General features: G+C 39.8%; 1 protein-coding gene across 1 annotated transcript in view; it reads left to right on the forward strand.

Moving 5' to 3' along the window:
* The window catches only part of gtpbp6 (GTP binding protein 6 (putative)), a 57,296-nt gene that overhangs the window by 17,090 nt on the left and 20,927 nt on the right, over positions 1-19,279 (forward strand). The window contains exons 4-6 of the mRNA XM_028799999.2: positions 881-1,011; positions 13,557-13,627; positions 15,000-15,158. Of these exons, the coding sequence (XP_028655832.2) occupies positions 881-1,011; positions 13,557-13,627; positions 15,000-15,158 (361 nt within the window). The remainder of the gene's footprint in view (positions 1-880; positions 1,012-13,556; positions 13,628-14,999; positions 15,159-19,279) is intronic.

Here is a 19,279-nt window from a genome sequence, read left to right on the forward strand (position 1 = left end):
CATTTTGGAATAAGGCTGTAACATAACAAAATGTGGAAAAAGTGATGCGCTGTACTATATTTCTAAACAGAAAATTGATTCTCATGTAAAGAATTAAAAATACTACTTACTACAACTATTGTGTATATGTATGTATATGTGTATATGTATGTTGCATAATTTACTGTCAAATAAAGCAGAGTACGCGACACAGACTACGAATGCAATATATATATATATATATATATATATATATATATATATATATATATATATATACATGTATAATGTAGAGCTACCTACTTACCTTATGTACAGTATAATTTATATTATGAAATTTATCTTCAACATTACTAATGATATGCAGTGTACTGGATTCACAAATTTGCCATTTTTCCCACCAGTTTATTCTCAGAAATCAATAATGACAAAGTGAACACATTTTCAGAAAGGATGCACCTGACTACAAGTTGGAGCACCATAGTAAAGGGTTTGAACACACATATAAATGAGAAATTTTATGTTTTGATTTTTAATAAATTTGCAAACCTTTCTGAAAACAAGTTTTCACTTTGTCATTATGAGTTATAATGGCAAATGTATTTTTTTTAAATTAAATCCATATACTTTCTGAATCCACTGTAAATGAGTTATGGTTATGGACAGCCAAAAAAACATTACTTTTGCAATTTCTGTATGTTTTATTTACATTCACTATTTTAGAGAAGTGCTCTGTGTGAACAAAACAAAGTGATCAAGGGCAGTTTAAGCAATGTGTTTTTATTGTAAAAAGATTTATAATAAAGTATATCTTTGAAATTGGTGGATGTTGTTACATCATTATTTTAAGTCCTTTCCTTCAAAAATTCACCTACAACCTGTTGTGTTTTTATAATAACAGAAAGAACTTGAGGAAGCTTGGGGCGTCAAGGTGTTTGACAGATATACAATTGTTCTTCACATCTTCCGATGCAATGCACGAACTAAAGAAGCAAAACTGCAGATTGCTTTAGCAGAAATTCCACTAATAAGGCAAGTATTTTTCTTGTTTAAACATGGAATTGATGATGTCACAGAGCAGTTATCTATATATATAATTCACTAAGCCGGAAGACAAGTAGCCACCCATGGAAAGCACGCCGGAAGGTGCGTGTATTCACTAAACCGCCGACAAGTAAGACGCCAATGGTGCACGCAGGAAGGAGCCACGCCCACCAACTCTTAGACCATTGGATACAACGGCAACTTGCAGAGCTACACCCACCAACTTGGACGCGACGCCTCGAAAAACATGCCGTCATTTCTGTTTGTCTGTGCCACAGTCCACATGCAGCTCTGAGCCACGTTGACTTTTCATTAATCAACCTCAGTGGAACCTTGGTTCACACAGAGGCAGCGCCAGAGAGAGACAGAGGCACACACACAGGCAGCGTGAGAGAATGAGCCGCGCACAATGACACCTTTTATTGGCTAACTAAAAAGATTACAATATGCAAGCTTTCGAGGCAACTCAGGCCCCTTCTTCAGGCAAGATGTAATCAATGTTATAGAAATTCCTGCATCAGATAACTGTTTGTTTCTATCAGTCGGGTTTTTTTGGAAAAATGTCATTGACGAAACTGTTGCTCTCAAATTTCGTAACATGGCTGTTGGCTTTGTTTGCCAACATCGGGATAACGTCGGCGAGGTGGTCACAAACTGCAACAACTAACCACACAAGGACGCCCTGTCTCTCGAAGCATTCACACTGCCGGAAGACAACCATGGGACACGCAGAAAATAGCCATGTCAGTTGACGCAGATCAGACACCCAGGCAAACAACACTGAATAATCAATAGCTGCAACTACTTTGCCCGCCCCCACTCCTCACCTGAGTCGGTTTCGTCTATGTTCAGCACTGTTTCCCAAACTCGGTCCTGGTGAACCCCTGTGGATGCAGAGTTTTGTTCCAACCAGATTCCTAATCATTAATGTCGGTGAAACTCATCCGGGATAAGTCGGTTTTTCAAACCCAGCCATGTACCAGATTAGTCTAGCAGACTAGCTGTATGTAATAATCCGAGATGAATGCCCGCCCTCGCACTGCGTGAAAAGCCAATGTATATTGACTCTAGAAAACATGCTCAGCAAGTCTTTGATAGGCTGCAACAAAATGATGAAAGAACGGGCACATTTTTTTCACACAAGCTGGGTGGGTGGGTGTTAGTTAGTTAATTAGTTACTCGAAGGATTTCAAGATTTAATATATGCACAAGCGGTAACACTGTAAAAGCAGCCCAAACCACAAAAGACGGCAGGCAAAAAGTGGCCAACAAATTAAACGCGTGTGCATTGTACTTACTGAAAGCAGCGTTACGGATTTTGCAAATGTTCATTTTTTTCCCTCTGCTTAAAAAACATCAAAAAAGCGGCATTATTATGCGGCGTATACTACGCCACGTGTTGGTATGCAGCATGTAAAACAGTTTGTTTGTTGCGGATAATTTGCCTTTTATTTTAACACGAAGACAATTTCCTGTTAGATTTGCCTTTGCCATGACAATTAATAAGGCAAAGGGCCAAACTTTCAAAAACATGGCTAGCGGGTCATACGCTCGCACTGGTTACGTCCCTGCCCTTTGATCACACCGCCCCCCCCCCCCCCCCCCCCTCCACCCCCCCGCGGTACTACCATGGTCGGGTGACTTAGTTGATTATATATAGAAAAGCAGCCAAAACCACAAACAACAATGAAAAGTCTACGTGACTCACAAGTGCATGTGGACTCTGCAAAGAGGAAAACGACTCCGGTGACGAGTTGGAGGTGGGCACATGAAATGTTACTTTTCTTGGTGATTTCTTACATTTCCGATTTTTCAAATGTTAATTTTCTCCCTGTGCTTAAAAATCATTAAAAAAGTGGCCTGATTATGCGGTGTATGGTACGCCACGGGTTGGCTAGTATCTCATATTATGTCTACCTGTTTAATCTTTCAGAAGTAGTTTATGGACTACGTGCAAACATCTGTTAGTTTGTGTTTAACAGAATGGGAAAATTTGGTTGTTGAGAGCCTGATTAGTTGTGGGTTTACATTGCCGTGGTTATAGAAATATATAACATTTCTGACAGTGATAGATAGTACAGTATTAAGACACTGCAGCTTACATATAAAGTATTTGTACCATGACTATACAATTATAACATACAATACCATGTTCTGAGACTGCTTAATCCTGAGCAGAGTTTTGGGGTTATAACTTGATGTGTTTCAACATTATTGTCAAAAGACCTTACACAAAAATGTGACTGGAAGAAATGTTCTGGGTATTTAGAATTTACATGTCAGCAGATGATGGTTTTGCAGGATTGGTGGAGGTCTAAGTATTGTGATCAGTGGGAAGAAGGACATGCTCATTAATTTGTGCAGAACCAAAATCAAATCACTGACAAGTCAGGTTTCCCTGAACACCAGTATGTTCCCTAAACACACTACAGGCATGTCATCAGAGCAAATTTTAAGTTCCCTAAAGGAGTCCTGGGCAACACTGACAAAATTCAACATCATGATATTACAATATTTATCAATATTTAAATATATGTTAGTTAAAGATAATAATACTGTGCCTCCCAAGCACCGGTACTCATGTCAAAAAGGTGTATTGCAGATTTTACACAATATTTCAAAACTTAACCAGACAAAAAAAAACTCTCGAGAAAGAGAATTTGCTTTTATTTACATTATGTAGTATAAACTATTCTTTTAAAACAATCTTAATAATATTTGCAGACATTGTAATAAAAAAATTACCTTGACAAAACTGCTGTAGGACAGAAACACAAGCTTATTTACACTCTTGGGCTTAAGTGATGGTCTATGCCAGGGGTAGGCAAAGTTGGTCCTTGAGAGCCGCAGTGGCTGCAGGTTTTTTTTTTACCAACGCAATTGCTTCATTAGAAACCAATGATTGCCAGTCTCAGACCTTATTTAATTTTATGGCTTGTTAGTCTACAATGTTTGGTTCTTATTTTGTAGATTTTTTTCCTTTTGAAGGGTATCATCCAAATGATTTGAAGCCTAAAACTGATCATTTTCAGTCTGTCACAACAACAATCTAGATTTAGAACTGCTGGCCGCTTTATTTACATCTTCTTGCTAATAAGGAGCCATTAACCCACTGAATGCAGCCGTTTAAGATTGAAATAAGCAATTAACTGCAGCTCTTCCAAGACAGACATTGCCTACCCCGGTCTATGCCAAATAACAATATTTCCACCTGTGCCAAACGTCCTTTCAGATGGGGCACTAGTTGCAGGAATATACAAGTATTTCCACCATTGCAGAAGATCATACTCACTGTGTCGGGCACCTGCAGAGAGCTTTGCAACACTTTCTCAGTTGCATGTCTGCTGGCATGACCAATTTCTCCACTTTTTGTTTGGAGCTTTCTTAAGTGTGCTATATGTGGTCTTTCAGAAAACACTACTACAGTATATACCCAGGGTCTTTAGTGACCCGGGGCCTCATGTATAAACAGTGCATACGCACAAAAATGTTGTGTACACCCATTTCCGCGCTCACATCGCAATGTACAGTATAAAAACTAAACTTGGTGTAAAGCCACGCAAATTTTCATGCTAGCTCAATCCCTGGCGTACGGAAGTTCTCCGCTTGGTTTTGCAAACTGGTGGCACCCAGATAGATAGATAGATAGATACTTTATTAATCCCAAGGGGAAATTCACATACTCCAGCAGCAGCATATTGATAAAAAACAATATTAAATTAAAGAGTGATAAAACTGCAGGTATAACAGACAATAACTTTGTATAATGTTAACGTTACCTGAGAGTGGAATTGAAGAGTCGCATAGTGTGGGGGAGGAACGATCTCCTCAGTCTGTCAGTGGAGCAGGACAGTAACAGCAGTTTGTCGCTGAAGCTGCTCCTCTGTCTGGAGATGATACTGTTCAGTGGATGCAGTGGATTCTCCATGATTGACAGGAGCCTGCTCAGCGCCCATCGCTCTGCCACAGATGTCAAACTGTCCAGCTCCGTGTCTACAATAGAGCCTGTCTCCCTCACCAGATTGTCCAGGCGTGAGACGTCCCTCTTCTTTCTGCTGCCTCCCCAGCACACCATCGCGTAGAAGAGGGCGCTCGCCACAACCATCTAATAGAACATCTGCAGGATCTTATTGCAGATGTTGAAAGACACCAGCCTTCTAAGGAAGTATAGTCGGCTCTGTCCTCTCTTGCACAGACCATCACAATTGGCAGTCCAGTCCAATTTATCATCCAGCTGTATTCCCAGGTATTTATAGGTCTGCACCCAGGGTCAAAGCAGTGCTTTTGTTCCAGTGTGGTTTCCCTTTGTTTTTTTAGATCCACATCCCTGAGGCGGCTTTATCATATACACTGAAATTAACTGCATATTGTTTATTAGCTTAAGGCATCTGAATGTAATTAACCTGTAACAATATAATGGTCCACGGAATGGCCAAACTATTCCAAATACCATAGCTGCTTTAGCGTTGTTACTCTCACTGCACCTTCTTCTTCTTTCATCTGCTCCCGTTAGGGGTTGCCACAGCGGATCATCTTTTTCCATATTACTCTCATTGCACCACTCTGAATATTTATATCACTGTATCTGAGTGTGAAATCACAGCTCTACAGCAGATGATCAGAAAGAGAATTATCGGTATACAGCATCTAGCACACGCTGCCTCAGCCATGCTGCCTATTTGAACTGCTCCCATATGGCAAAAGCTTCAGAGCCTTTCTTGTACGGACCTCGTGGTTCAGAAACACTTTCATCACAAGAACTATAAACACACTCAATCAGTCCATCAAGCGCTCCTTGTAGAACTGTTTGTACTTATTAGTACAATGACCTCACTGTAAACTTGCGATAGTTATAATATTGCACAACCTGAGCCACTTTATAAAGCGCGTATTTACATATGATGACGATATCATTTTTGAGATGAAATGCAGCAAAATATGTTTATTACATTATACAGATAAAATGTTAATATCATTTAAATAATCTATAATCTGGCGCTCCATTCAGGGATTGTTACTGCCACACGCTGTATTCTTGCTGGGGCTGGCGCAGCACTGGAAGGATGTATGGATAGAATAATTAAACATGTACTATGAAGATGTTTTAATGTTCTTTAAAAGTTATGAAGAATCAGCGTTCTAAACTTACAGATGACTTGACATCAATTACAGAGCTGGTTGTGTGGCAATTGGTTACTTGGAGAAAGAAAAGAAAGGACAGGAATTGGGGGTTAGTATGTTTGAAAGAGACAGTACTGCTGCAATAAATTATTTCATCGAAGGTCACATAGCAAGCATCTTGCGGGAGGCAAGAAGAACAATCTCTGGACGGGACACCAGCTCGTCACTATCACTGCGCCACTGCGTTCCCATGTTTAATAACATGCTTTAATTACTAGCATCATGAAAGTGATATCAGGTATACATCTCAGTATTTAAATTATTCAGAGAGCTGTAATATCACAAATGTAATGGATTCTGTGTCCTGTCGGAGGAAGAGAAAGCCCGTTTAAGAAGCATGTAGTGATTCACACACATAGAGCACATAGAAGAACACATACAAAACAAAGCATTTAATGTGCTACTTTAGTTACGATGGTATTTGAGAAACTAGTAAATTAAACAATTTTAAGATGAAGTTTATGATGTTCTACTTTAATGACAAAATAAACTACGTGATTAAAGTGGAAATTTCGAGATTAAATTTGACATTTCGAGCTTTTTTTCCCCACGGTGTCCCTATTCTTTTTTTCTTTTATCTGTACCCTAATAAGCTTTCATATGACACTCAGACAGTGGGCAATGACTTTCCTTTTCACAGCGACTTCAATATCTGACAACTTCTTTTTTATTTCGGGTACGTTTTTCAATACCCTCCACTTGGTATTTGCTGAAATTCTTCTATTTTCTCCCGGGCTTTTGCCATTGTCTTTTCACAGAATGCCGCGAATGGCAGACTTTCGAGCAGCTCCGTGTATGACTTCATCTTTTTACCTTTTTTTCTGTATTTTTCTCTATTTCACTGTCAACTCCTACCACTTTCTTTTATGTGGACTAGTTCCCTTTTTACACTTTTTTACTACTCTTTACTACTTGGAAATGGATTTTTACACGCCGAGACTCGTCTATTCAAGTAGTCAACTTCAAGCGCTGAGAACAAATGCCCGAGCCGGTGTGGTCCCCTATTTACCTGACAAGGTAAGAAGGTCGTATCGTGGCAGCAGAGCAGGCACTAAGATAAAAGCCAAGCGTCTAGAGAGAAAATGGCGATACAAACCTTCGGTGCCTTCTGTGATCCTGGGAAATGTGAACTCGCTACCAAATAAGATCGACGAACTGGCTGCGCTGGTGAAAAATGTCAGGACCTACAGAGAATGCAGTTTGTTGTGTTTTACTGAAACGTGGCTAACAACTAACATCCCAGATGCTAACGTGGAGCTACCCGGGTTTAGCACAGTTAGAGCAGACAGAGACGCAAGTACCTGCGGGAAGCACAAAGGAGGTGGACTCGCACTCTATGTCAATACAAGATGGTGCAACTCCGGACATGTAAACGTTAAAATCTCCTCTTGCTGCAGGGACATCGAACTGTTGGCCGTAAGTTTGCGTCCCTATTACTTGCCCAGAGAGTTTGGAAACGTCATTGTTGTTACTGTTTACATCCCTCCTCGGGCGGATGTGGAGATAGTGAGTGACATCATCCACTCAGCTGTTGCTAAACTGCAAACGCAGCACCCCGAGGCACTTGTGCTAATTGCTGGAGACTTTAACCATGTGACGCTGGACAAAACATTACCTGCCTTCTCCCAGTATGTGGATTGTAACACCCGGGGAAATAGGACTATTGACCTACTGTATGCAAACATTAAAGATGCATACAGCGCCACCCCGCTGCCTGCGCTTGGGAAAGCAGATCATAACCTGGTTCTGCTTCAGTCTCGCTACAAATCAAGAGTGAGGGAGCTACCTACAACCACACACTGATTAAGGAAGTGGTCCCCTGAGGCAGAGCAGGCTCTGAGAGAATGCTTTGGAACTACGGACTGGGATATCCTGCAGGGGTCACATAGTGAGAACATTGAGGAGATTGTTGACTGCACTACTAACTACATCAACTTCTGTATGGACATTGTAGTTCCAGTAAGAACAGTACGCTGTTATGCTAACAACAAGCCATGGATTCCAAGTGACATCAAGGGCGTTTGAACCAGAAGAAGAGGGCTTTTAAAGGCGATGATCAGCATAAGCTCAAGCGCGTGCAGAAGGAACTCCAAGTCCAGCTCAGGGCAGCGAAGGAGCAGTACAGGAGAAAGCTGGAGCAGACGTTGCAGGACAACAGCATGAAGGAAGTGTGGGATGGGATGAAGATCATCACTGGCTGCAGCTCGAAGCAGGGTGCCACCATCAAGAGAGATGTGGAGACAGCAAACCAGATGAACAACTTTTTTAACAGGTTTGACCACCCTAACCCACTCTCATCTCAGAGTACTGCACCCTCCAACCATCCTTATGCTGATACCAGCATAGGAGAGAGTTTCCCCCAACCCACAATTACAGCAGCGCAGGTGAGCAGAGAGCTGAGGAGACTTTGTGCCAGCAAAGCAGTGGTCAGGATGGAGTATCGCCACGACTGCTGAAGGCCTGTGCTTTGGAGCTGGGGAGTCCTCTACAGCGCATCTTGAACCTGAGCCTGGAATAGGGAAGAGTCCCGAGGCTTTGGAAAACATCTTGCATCACCCCCGTCCCAAAGATATCGCATCCTAGTGAGCTGAACGACTCCGGCCTGTCGCTCTGACGTCACATGTGATGAAGACCATGGAGTGGCTGCTGCTTCACCACCTAAGGCCACAGGTCCGCCACGCCCTCGACCCTCTGCAGTTCGCATACCAGGAGAAGGTGGGACTGGAGGATGCCATCATCTACATCCAACACCGATCCCTCTCCCACTTGGACAGAGGCAGTGGTGCTGTAAGAATTATGTTTCTAGACTTCTGTAGCGCCTTCAACACCATCCAACCTATGCTCCTTAGGGACAAGCTGACAGAGATGGGAGTAGATTCATACTTGGTGGCATGGATCGTGGACTATCTTACAGACAGACCTCAGTATGTGCATCTTGGGAACTGCAGGTCTGACATTGTGGTCAGCAACACAGGAGCGCCGCAGGGGACTGTACTTTCTCTGGTCCGGTTCAGCCTATATACATCGGACTTCCAATACAACTTGGAGTCCTGCCATGTGCAAAAAAAGTTCGCTGACGACACTGCTATCGTGGGCTGCATCAGGAATGGGCAGGAAGAGGAGTATAGGAACCTAATCAAGGACTTTGTTAAATGGTGTGACTCAAACCACCTACAACTGAACATCAGCAAAACCAAGGAGCTGGTGGTGGATTTTAGGAGGACCAGGCCCTTTATGGACCCCATGATCATCAGAGGTGACTGTGTGCAGAGGGTGCAAACCTATAAATACCTGGGAGTGCAGCTGGATGATAAATTGGACTGGACTGCCAATACTGATGCTCTGTGTAAGAAAGGACAGAGCCGACTTTACTTCCTTAGAAGGCTGGTGTCCTTCAAAATCTGCAATAAGATGCTGCAGATGTTCTATATTAACGGTTGTGGTGAGCACCCTCTTCTACGCAGTGGTGTGCTGGGGAAGCAGCAAAAAGAACAGGGACACCTCACGCCTGGACAAACTGGTGAGGAAGGCAGGCTCTATTGTAGGCATGGAGCTGGACAGTTTGACATCCATGGCAGAGCGATGGGCACTAAGCAGGCTCCTGTCAATAATGGAGAATCCACTGCATCCACTAAACAGTATCCTCTCCAGACAGAGGAGCAGCTTCAGCAACAGACTGCTGTCAATATCCTGCTCCACTGACAGACTGAGGAGATCGTTCCTCCCCCACACTATGCAACTCTTCAGTTCTACTCGGGGGGGGGGGGGGGGGGGAACGTTAACATTATACAAAGTTATTGTCTGTTATACCTGCAGTTTTATCACTCTTTAATTTAATATTGTTTTTTATCAATATGCTGCTGCTGGAGTATGTGAATTTCCCCTTGGGATTAATAAAGTATCTATCTATCTATCAGTTTGCAAAACCAAGCGGAGAACTTCTGTACGCCAGGGATTGAGCTAGCGTGAAAATCTATCTATCTATCTATCTAGATTTGCATATGCAAAGAGGCGTAATCCTTGGGGTGGGGCAGCAGGCACGTGCATTACTTTTCACGCTGACCGGGATTTATGGAGCGGAAGAACGTGGAAATTGGCGTATGCACAGATTTATGCATCTGGATTTTTTGTGCGTACGAACATTTCCACTTTTGTCCGTACCCTATGTTTTAGTGTGAATTCTATGCACAGCATTATGCATGAGGCCCCTGGTGTGTGTTATTTGTGTATGTTATAGGTGGCACACTGGATGGACTGTATACAGTATATAAAAACATGTTACAGGCCAAACCCGATTTTAGGACATGTTACAGGCCAAACCCGATTTTAGGACAAACTAGTTTAGACTATGCCAAACCAGTCTGCCGAAGCGAAAAGGATGGACCGAGTCCCAACTAGGTTATCCTGAAATCAATGTTGAGCTCCCAGGAGAAATTGATTTGTCCTAGTCTAAACTAGTTTGGCCTGCACTTGTACTTTCCTAGACCAAACCAATTCATCGTATCACACTTCACGCAAACTGGCTTGGTTTAGTCTAAACTAGTTTGTCCTAAAATCGGGTTTGGTCTGTAACATATATATACACACACACGGATGGACAAAAGTAGGCTTGCAGTTGTTTGTATGAAAAAAGACATGCAGGTTATGATTATTACAATATCTTTATTAACTTAATAGCTTAATTAACTTTATTAACTCAAAAGAATATAACAGCGACACAGTGCACTAATTGCTGCCCTTGCATACTCACAGCTGTAAACCTACTTTTGCCTACCCCTCTGTTTGTGTGTGTGCGTGTGTGTGTGAATTTATAAATCAAGCCACAAATAAGCATAGCTGTGGAAATGTTTTGAATACCTATTCCTTGAACACTGTAGATTTTTAAAACTAATTTGTAATATTTCCTACAAAACATAGAATAATAACAAATTATATTCATTTTGTGCTACTTAGCACCATAATCACAGACCACAGTTGCATTTTTGTGATCACTGCAACAACCTTGCTCCTGGCACATAGAGCAGCAGTCTGTTTTTGTACAATCCAGTGACACGTGTGGCACCTACTGTGTTTTTATGTCCAATTTTGATTCTATAACAATCTGTTTCCGGTGATGTGGCTTGTGCTGTTTCACTTTGAGCAGGTGCTGCAGCTGCTTGCCCAACACCCTCTTTCATCCTCCTGATCTAAGCTGTGCCCAGATTCAAAATCTGAGTGGATGTTTTGCATGTATTTTTCATACTTTTGTGGGAGCACTGCTTTGGTGAAGTAAATATTACTTGGCATTGTATACCTTGGGTATAACGTTTTGAGCAAGTTATTATAAGTTCTTATTAAGGAATGGAGGCTTCACATTCATTCTCTGATTGTAATGAGCACATCTACTGATGTCAAGTTGGTACCAAAATTCTGAAAATGAAACAGTACTTGCTTTTTACAGTATTGGTAGTAGTACTGCACTGATTGTAGTAATTACTGATTGTAATGAGCACATGTACAAATGTCTGTCCAAACATTCATTCATTTTTGAACTGGGGTTTAAAGTTTGGAAACATGTAGAGAGAGATTTGAACTTGAACTTTATTGCCAGGTAACATAGTTGCTAGGAATTTCTATTAGTTTTACATCCATACACATAAGGTAAATACAATTAAAGAATACAATATTCAATGGATGAGACCATTACTTTATATACAGTAGCAGTGAAAAATATATTGGACAAAACACAAATATAAAAAACAATTTAGTAATGTAGAATTATAGTCCTACCCAGTAAAATATAAAGTAGGTCGTTATAAAATAAACACAATTTAGATTTGATGGAGGAGTTTAGAAATCAGGAAAAGACAGAGCCTGGATCACAGTCTGTGTTTAACCATAGTCATATGCCTAGTAAGTTTTGCCTTAGTGACCAGTAATGCTTCCTTGATGGTAATAACTGAAAAAGCTGGTCACCTGAGTGGATGTTACATTTGATTATATTTTCAGCACATTTCCTGACCTGTGATGTTTATAGGAACTCAGTGGAGTCCACTTTCAGGTGTACAATATTTTTTGCTGTCTGTATAACACACTGCAGTGTATGTTTTGAGTGATCAAATGCATTGCCATATCAGACTGTTATGGAGAAAGAATGCTTTCAATAACAGGGCTTTAAAACTGTGACGGCACTGATTGGGACAGTTGAACTTTTTAGTTAATTGAGTGTTTACAGTTTAACAGATGGGACACTGGAAGTACAGTCATTGATGTAGAGAGAGAAAGAGGAGACAGTACACAGCCCTGAGGGACCTTGTGCTCATGATCAGGGGTCCTGACTGATGTTCGGCAATCTTTACTGTCTGACGTCTGTTACTGAAAAAGTGAGATCCAGAGATGTGACATAATCCAGATTCATAATGAGAAGCTTGCTATGGAGCAGCTCTGGTGTACTTGTGTTAAGTGCAGAACTGAAATCCACAAGTAAGAGTCTGGCGTAAGCAGAATGAGGTATTTAAATGCTGCAGATGTAGTGCAGAGCCATGTTTACTGCATTCTCAACTCACCTGTTGGCACAGTAAGCAAACTTTAGTGTGTTTTAGTGTGTCAAGGAGAGAATTTGTGACAGATGTGAACTGACGCACCAAGAGTTTGTGCCTTTTAAATTTCAATTAATTTGATTCTTGTGTTAAATATTACTGTTCAGCAAGTTTTTTTAACCAGCTAATGGTGCAAATATAAATCTTTCAATAGAAATGTTACATGTTATGCAAAAAATTATCTGACAAACTAGATTTTGAAGTATTTTTCAGTTACTTGATAGAAAATGTCAGAGAGTAAATTTAGAATGTGCACATAAGATAAATCAGATAGACAATGGTGATATCATTCCATTTAAACCCTATGTTGAAATCCCCAAAAGAATATTAGTTGCCCCCATTTGTTGTTACACTTGGCAAATCTCCATGTTTCTCACTCATTAAAATTCTAGCCCTGCATTGTACAGTATGTTTTTCTTATGAATGCCAAGACTAGTTTATTTGGGTTTTATTTTGAGTTTACTTGGGTAACTAAATGATAGCTATATCAGTAGTTTAAAGCTATTGTTATGCTTAGTACTTATATTTTATATACTATTTCAGAAAAAAAGGCACAATGTCATCTACTGTATTTGAATAATGTAGGTAGTTTTAATAAAAAGCCATTGAATGGGATTTCTGTTTTTGCTATTGGCGTCGAATAGGTGTCGATTATCATAAAATTTCACTGATATTGGTATTGAGTACAGATGTTCTGGTATTGTGACATTTCTAGTTAATTTATTATCATAGTAGTTGTGAATCTTCTGATTATGTATTTGCTTTTATTGACAGGTCTCGTTTGAAAAATGAATTGTCCGCCTTAGATCAGCAAAGAGGTGGATCCCGGTACATCATGGGCTCAGGTAGAAAAGTTTTAATTTTTTTTTTTACATTTGCAGTATTAAGGTTTGTTATTTTTAATGTATGGACTATTTTGGTATTTTTATGATTCATCCAGAAGTGAACTGTATAGAACAGAAGGACAGCAGGCACTAAATTCTGTTTCCTCTGCACACCTGACTGCATGAACTGGCTAAAGTAATGGAGTGGTGTTTTGATGAAAATGTGAAAGGAAACTCAATGGAGCTTAGTTCTAGTCCCTTGTATGATTCTTTCTAAAATATTTTGAATTAACTATACAATAGCAATAGAACAATTTTGGTAAAGCATTACAGCACTTATTTCTGTTTGATAAATGTGAATTAGTAGTGTCTCGTGTGCCTGTAAATTAGGAAAGTGGCATTTTGCCTCAATTTAAAGGATAAGTTTGATGTTTTTTAAGTCAAAGTTGTTTCTTTACAAACATGGTATTTATGCATTTGCCATGAGAAATTGTGTTCTAAAGTTAAGTGTTTTCTATAAATTTACAAAAATATCTTTCCCTTTACTGGCACTTTACAGTAGTGGCTAATAGGGCATGGTGCATCACCAGAAAATCAAACCCCACAAACTTATATCAGCAATACTCAGAGACAGTTATCGAGTACTAAGCTGCATTTTATTATACACATTATAAAACAGTATATACATGTCATTTTTGAACAAAAAAAACACCAATATTATGAGATTCATCCATTTTTTAGAGAAGACCTGTGTGCACGCCATCTCAGCATTTATCTTTTTCTGCAATCATCTTTAGACCAAACCAAAGTAAACTTTGATTTACTTCTCTATTTATGTAAGAACTTACACGAGCAAATAGAAACTTAGTATGCAGAATATGTGATAAAATGATTATTTACAAATCCCCGTTAGTTGTTACTTCATCAGTTTTTAGGTTCTTATTTTCCAGTGGTGCCCCATTAGCATTGGAAAGATACTTTTTAAAATTTATTAAAAAAAAAATGCTTAACCTTAAAACATAATTTTGTGTGGCAAATGCATATATACCATGTTTGTGAAAAAATAACTTACACTTGAAAAATACCAAACTAATTCTTTAATCCTTGATATATGAAACCTTTGAGTGTGCAAAAATGTGACGAGGGCTTGATCTGAATTAAAGATAACAACTAAATGTTGAACAAGTAAAAAAAATGAATAAAACTGATTGAATGAAATATACATTTCAGTTTTTATTCTCCACCAATTGTGTGATATGAAAATAAGGATTAGCATTGCAGTGTTTTATAATTGAATGTTGGTTATACTCCTATATATTGGTCTGCACTAAAAATAAAAATGTTTATTTATCTCTTAGTAAAGTTTATACTGCTGTCAACTGTGCCTATTCAGGGGAGACATTCATAGAAGTCCAACGTCGGCTACTAAAGGAGAGAGAATTAAAAATCCAAAATGCCTTAGAGAAATTGAGAAAGAAGCGGATTCTTCTTCGGTCCCAAAGGAAGCAACGAGAACTGCCTGTTATTGCCGTTATGGGCTACACCAATTGTGGTCAGTAGAATTTTGTGATTTTTCTATACATCGAACAGCATCACAAAATATTTTACTCTAGGTAGATACTGTGAACTGAACTGAGAATAGAAATACAGACAAAAACTGAGAAAAAGCTTTTGATCTCTAATAAAGGTCAGTTAGATGATTACTAAAAAGTAAAATTAATATTGAGAAAACGTTTCATTCTACCATAGCTGGACTCAACCAGTGTAAATTACTTGCATTAATTTAACTGCTTTAAATAATGTTTACTGTATATGTTAAACATTTGAATGTTCATGCTTTTTCGTGCTAGGCTGTTAGTACTAACTAAAACAATAATTAGATCAGTATGCTTTTAAAATATACCATTAAGACCACTTCCTGCCATTCAGCTGTATAATGAATTGAGACCTTTTGTCTTAGCCTAGTATTATGTCTGTAGAACTTGTTACTTAAGAATTAGAATTTTTTGTTACTTAATCTAAATTAGGTAGAATGTTAGTTACAGTATTAATATTATAGCCTCATAATCTTAAATGTTAATTTATGCAAAGTAACTGGAGAAAATTACTAAATAATTTTGAAAAACCTGAAACAATTTAGCATGCCAATATCAAGAGGGTTGCTTACTTTAGTGATTTAATTTTTTTCCAGGTGTTTTCTAATCTTTGACTTTTTTGACCCATGACAGAAATGATCAGTTGGAGATTTGCTTTAAATACAAATACAGTCATGCATCAACATATGGCTCCATTTGGGACAGGCCATTTGGCTGTATGTCAGTAACAAAGTATACAGGTCACTGCAATTGAAGCTCTGTGGGTCTGGGGTGGGTCACTGCTATGCCTGCTTTAACTGCTTGTACAGAAAAGCACAAACCAATCTGAGTCGCAGCATCTGCACGCCTGGTCTTCGTTGAAAAATATGCCTTACCATGCCAGTGGCTGCCAGTGGATCAGAGAGGTTCACCTAAGTGATAAACAGTACTGTATGTTTCTGAGTCAGCATGTTTTACTAAGTGGGGCTCTTAACCATTCGTCCAGTTGTGCTTATTTCTACAAGGGGCAGTTTGCTTTTGCTGGAAGTAGGTCGTTAATGAATTTAAAAAGGCAAACCTAGTTCACGGGACCATAAAAAGTTGAGAAACACTGGTGTAAGGGAAGACAGTACAGACCAAATGCATAAGAATTACCCATGTTCAGCAGTACCAATCAAAGCAAACATTTAAGGGCCCACCAAGGCTCAGGAAACATAGAGTATGTGACCTTGTGAATAAATAATAATAATAATAATGGAAGATTTAGTACTATTTAGAAGGCTTTTCTATCTTCATGATGGAAGAAAAATGTGCGAACCTTCTGCACAAATCAGAAATAGATATGTCAGCTGCATGAACTGTGACTTAAAAAAAAATACTGCACAGCATGGCTGCCCTGAAGAATATAACTCAATGAGTGCAATTATATATATATAGCCTTTCGCGGCTTCACTCCATCGTGGATTTTATATGTAAGCATATTTAAATATATATCGCGGATTTTTCGCTGCTTCGCGGGTTTCTGTGGACAATGGGTCTTTTAATTTCTGGTACATGCTTCCTCGGTTGGTTTGCCCAGTTGATTTCATACAAGGGACGCTATTGGCAGATGGCTGAGAAGCTACCCAACTTACTTTCTCTCTCTCTCTCTTGCGCTGACGTAGGGGGGTGTGAGCAGGGGGGCTGTTCGCACACCTAGACGATATGGACGCTCGTCTAAAAATGCTGAAAGATTATCTTCACGTTGCTATCTTTTGTGCAGCTGCAGCTGCTTCCTGAAACGACATGCTGAACGGTGCTTCGCATACTTAAAAGCACGAAGGGCACGTATTGATTTTTTTATCTGTCTCTCTCCATCTATCTCTCTCTCTCTCTGCTCCTGACGGAGGGGGTGTAAGCTGCCGCCTTCAACAGCTTTGTGCCGCGGTGCTTCGCATACTTAAAAGCCAAACAGCCCTATTGATTTGTTTGCTCCTTTGAAGAGGAAGATATGTTTGCATTCTTTTAATTGTGAGACTGAACTGTCATCTCTGTCTTGTCATGGAGCACAGTTTAAACTTTTGAAAAAGAGACAAATGTTTGTTTGCAGTGTTTGAATAATGTTCCTGTCTCTCTACAACCTCCTGTGTTTCTGTGCAAATCTGTGACCCAAGCATGACAATATAAAAATAACCATATAAACATATGGTTTCCACTTCGCGGATTTTCTTATTTCGCGGGTGGCTCTGGAACGCAACCCCCGCAATGGAGGAGGGATTACTGTATATATATATATATAGTCTATATATATACACATACATATACACACACATACACATATATACATATACATACATAGTGCGTTGCAACACGGGCTGCGATTGTTACATGGGAGGGAGAGGACAAATCACAGCTTCCCGCTTTCTAATCGGGCTTGTGATTGCTGCTTTGACGGATGCCCAGATCCCACTGTATTTCCCCTTAGGAGAGGCGTTAGGCAAGTGTAATTGAATAGCGGTGCTGCAAGTTATTGCTCTTTTTATCTTTATTTTATTTTATTGTAGAGTCAACTCACAGCTGCGCGCACCAGTGCGTGCGTGGCGGATGCGTACGGCTGACGTTTTCATTGTCTACCACCTCCGCTAATCATTCTTGAGGCAGATTGAAGACTTAAGTGCCAGCTTAACTGAAAAATTAAAGAAAACATACTAAGTTTTAAAAAAAATCAGTTTTAACGGGAAAAGATGCCGACGAAAGAAGAGAAGCAGCGGGACGCTAGGGTGAAGAGCTGCTCATTAAGCAGCAAGGTCATCAACCTCTGAGCAAACGAATGGTAAACGTACAGAGAAAGAGGATAAATACTATGAATGGTCATGTCAAGTATATTCACTCCACGTTATCGTGCAGTGCGCTGTTACTGGTATTTTGATAAAAGAATCTGAATAACATATAAGAAGCGTATAAATTATTAAACAGTAAAACATTAACATTTAAGAAGTAAAGATACATTGAGTACTACTGTAGTGCTTTCGGGTATAGTACATTTTTTGTTTGCCCATTACATGCATAAATGTATACATTTTTTGGTGTACCTACCCAAGAACACGCGACATGACCCGGCAGTTAAAAATTTATCGCTCCAGCAATTTTAACTCTGTTACAAAGTCATCTAATATGGTATTGCAAACGGCAGCGGGAGCGTTTCTATAAACTCAATTTAAACTTACTGTTTACACCGTGCTTTGAAGATGCATAGTATGCGACACGTGTTTCACCGTAATTGTGGGCTCATTAGGAGTACACAGTCACTGCACTCCCTTACTGGAATCGATCCTCGGACGTAGAGGCAAAGCCCCTAACGTTGTGCTACGGCGTGTGGTTCGTTCATTTGACAGCATGTAGATCGGGGTAATTACATTGCAGGCATTCGTAGTCTGATTCACAATCTGATTGTATGGGTGGTTACCTACCAGGTAACGCTTGTGGTTGGTGAGCAAGTCGGCTAACTTCTGCCACGGTGCCCTCTTTCAGTTGCGAAAAGCAGATCATACAATGGTTGAAATAGTTTAATATATATAGCAAAATCACCGCGCTTCGCAGGGGCGAATATGGTATTGCAAACGGCAGCGTTTCTATAAACTTAATTTGAAGTTACGGTTTATACCGTGCTTTGTTTCATATTCTTTTCCTACTTTATCAATTGTGTAATGTGTTTTTTGAACAGGTTTGATTCATGGAAGTGATCACTCCTGCTGCGTTCAGTCACTTCACGTGAGCCGCTCTCTTGTGTGATGTTGCGATGTCCGCGGGTTTATTTAATGTTAGCTAAGACCCGGCAGTTAAAAGTTTCTCGCTACAGCAATTTTAACTCTGTTACAAAGTGATGCAAACTCTCGTTTATACCTCGTGTCTTCTCATTAAACTTGTATCTCGCGAATATGGCATTGCAAACGGCAGCGGGAGCGTTTCTATAAAGTTAATTTAAGGTTAGGTTTATACCGTGCTTTTTTATACCTCGTGTCTTCTCATTAAACTTGTATCTCGCGAATATGGTATTGCAAACGGCAGCGGGAGCGTTTCTATAAAGTTAATTTAGACTTTAGGCTTTTTTATACCTCGT

Source organism: Erpetoichthys calabaricus, chromosome 4 (assembly GCF_900747795.2).
Source record: "Erpetoichthys calabaricus chromosome 4, fErpCal1.3, whole genome shotgun sequence".
NCBI classification, from domain to species: Eukaryota; Metazoa; Chordata; class Cladistia; order Polypteriformes; family Polypteridae; genus Erpetoichthys; species Erpetoichthys calabaricus.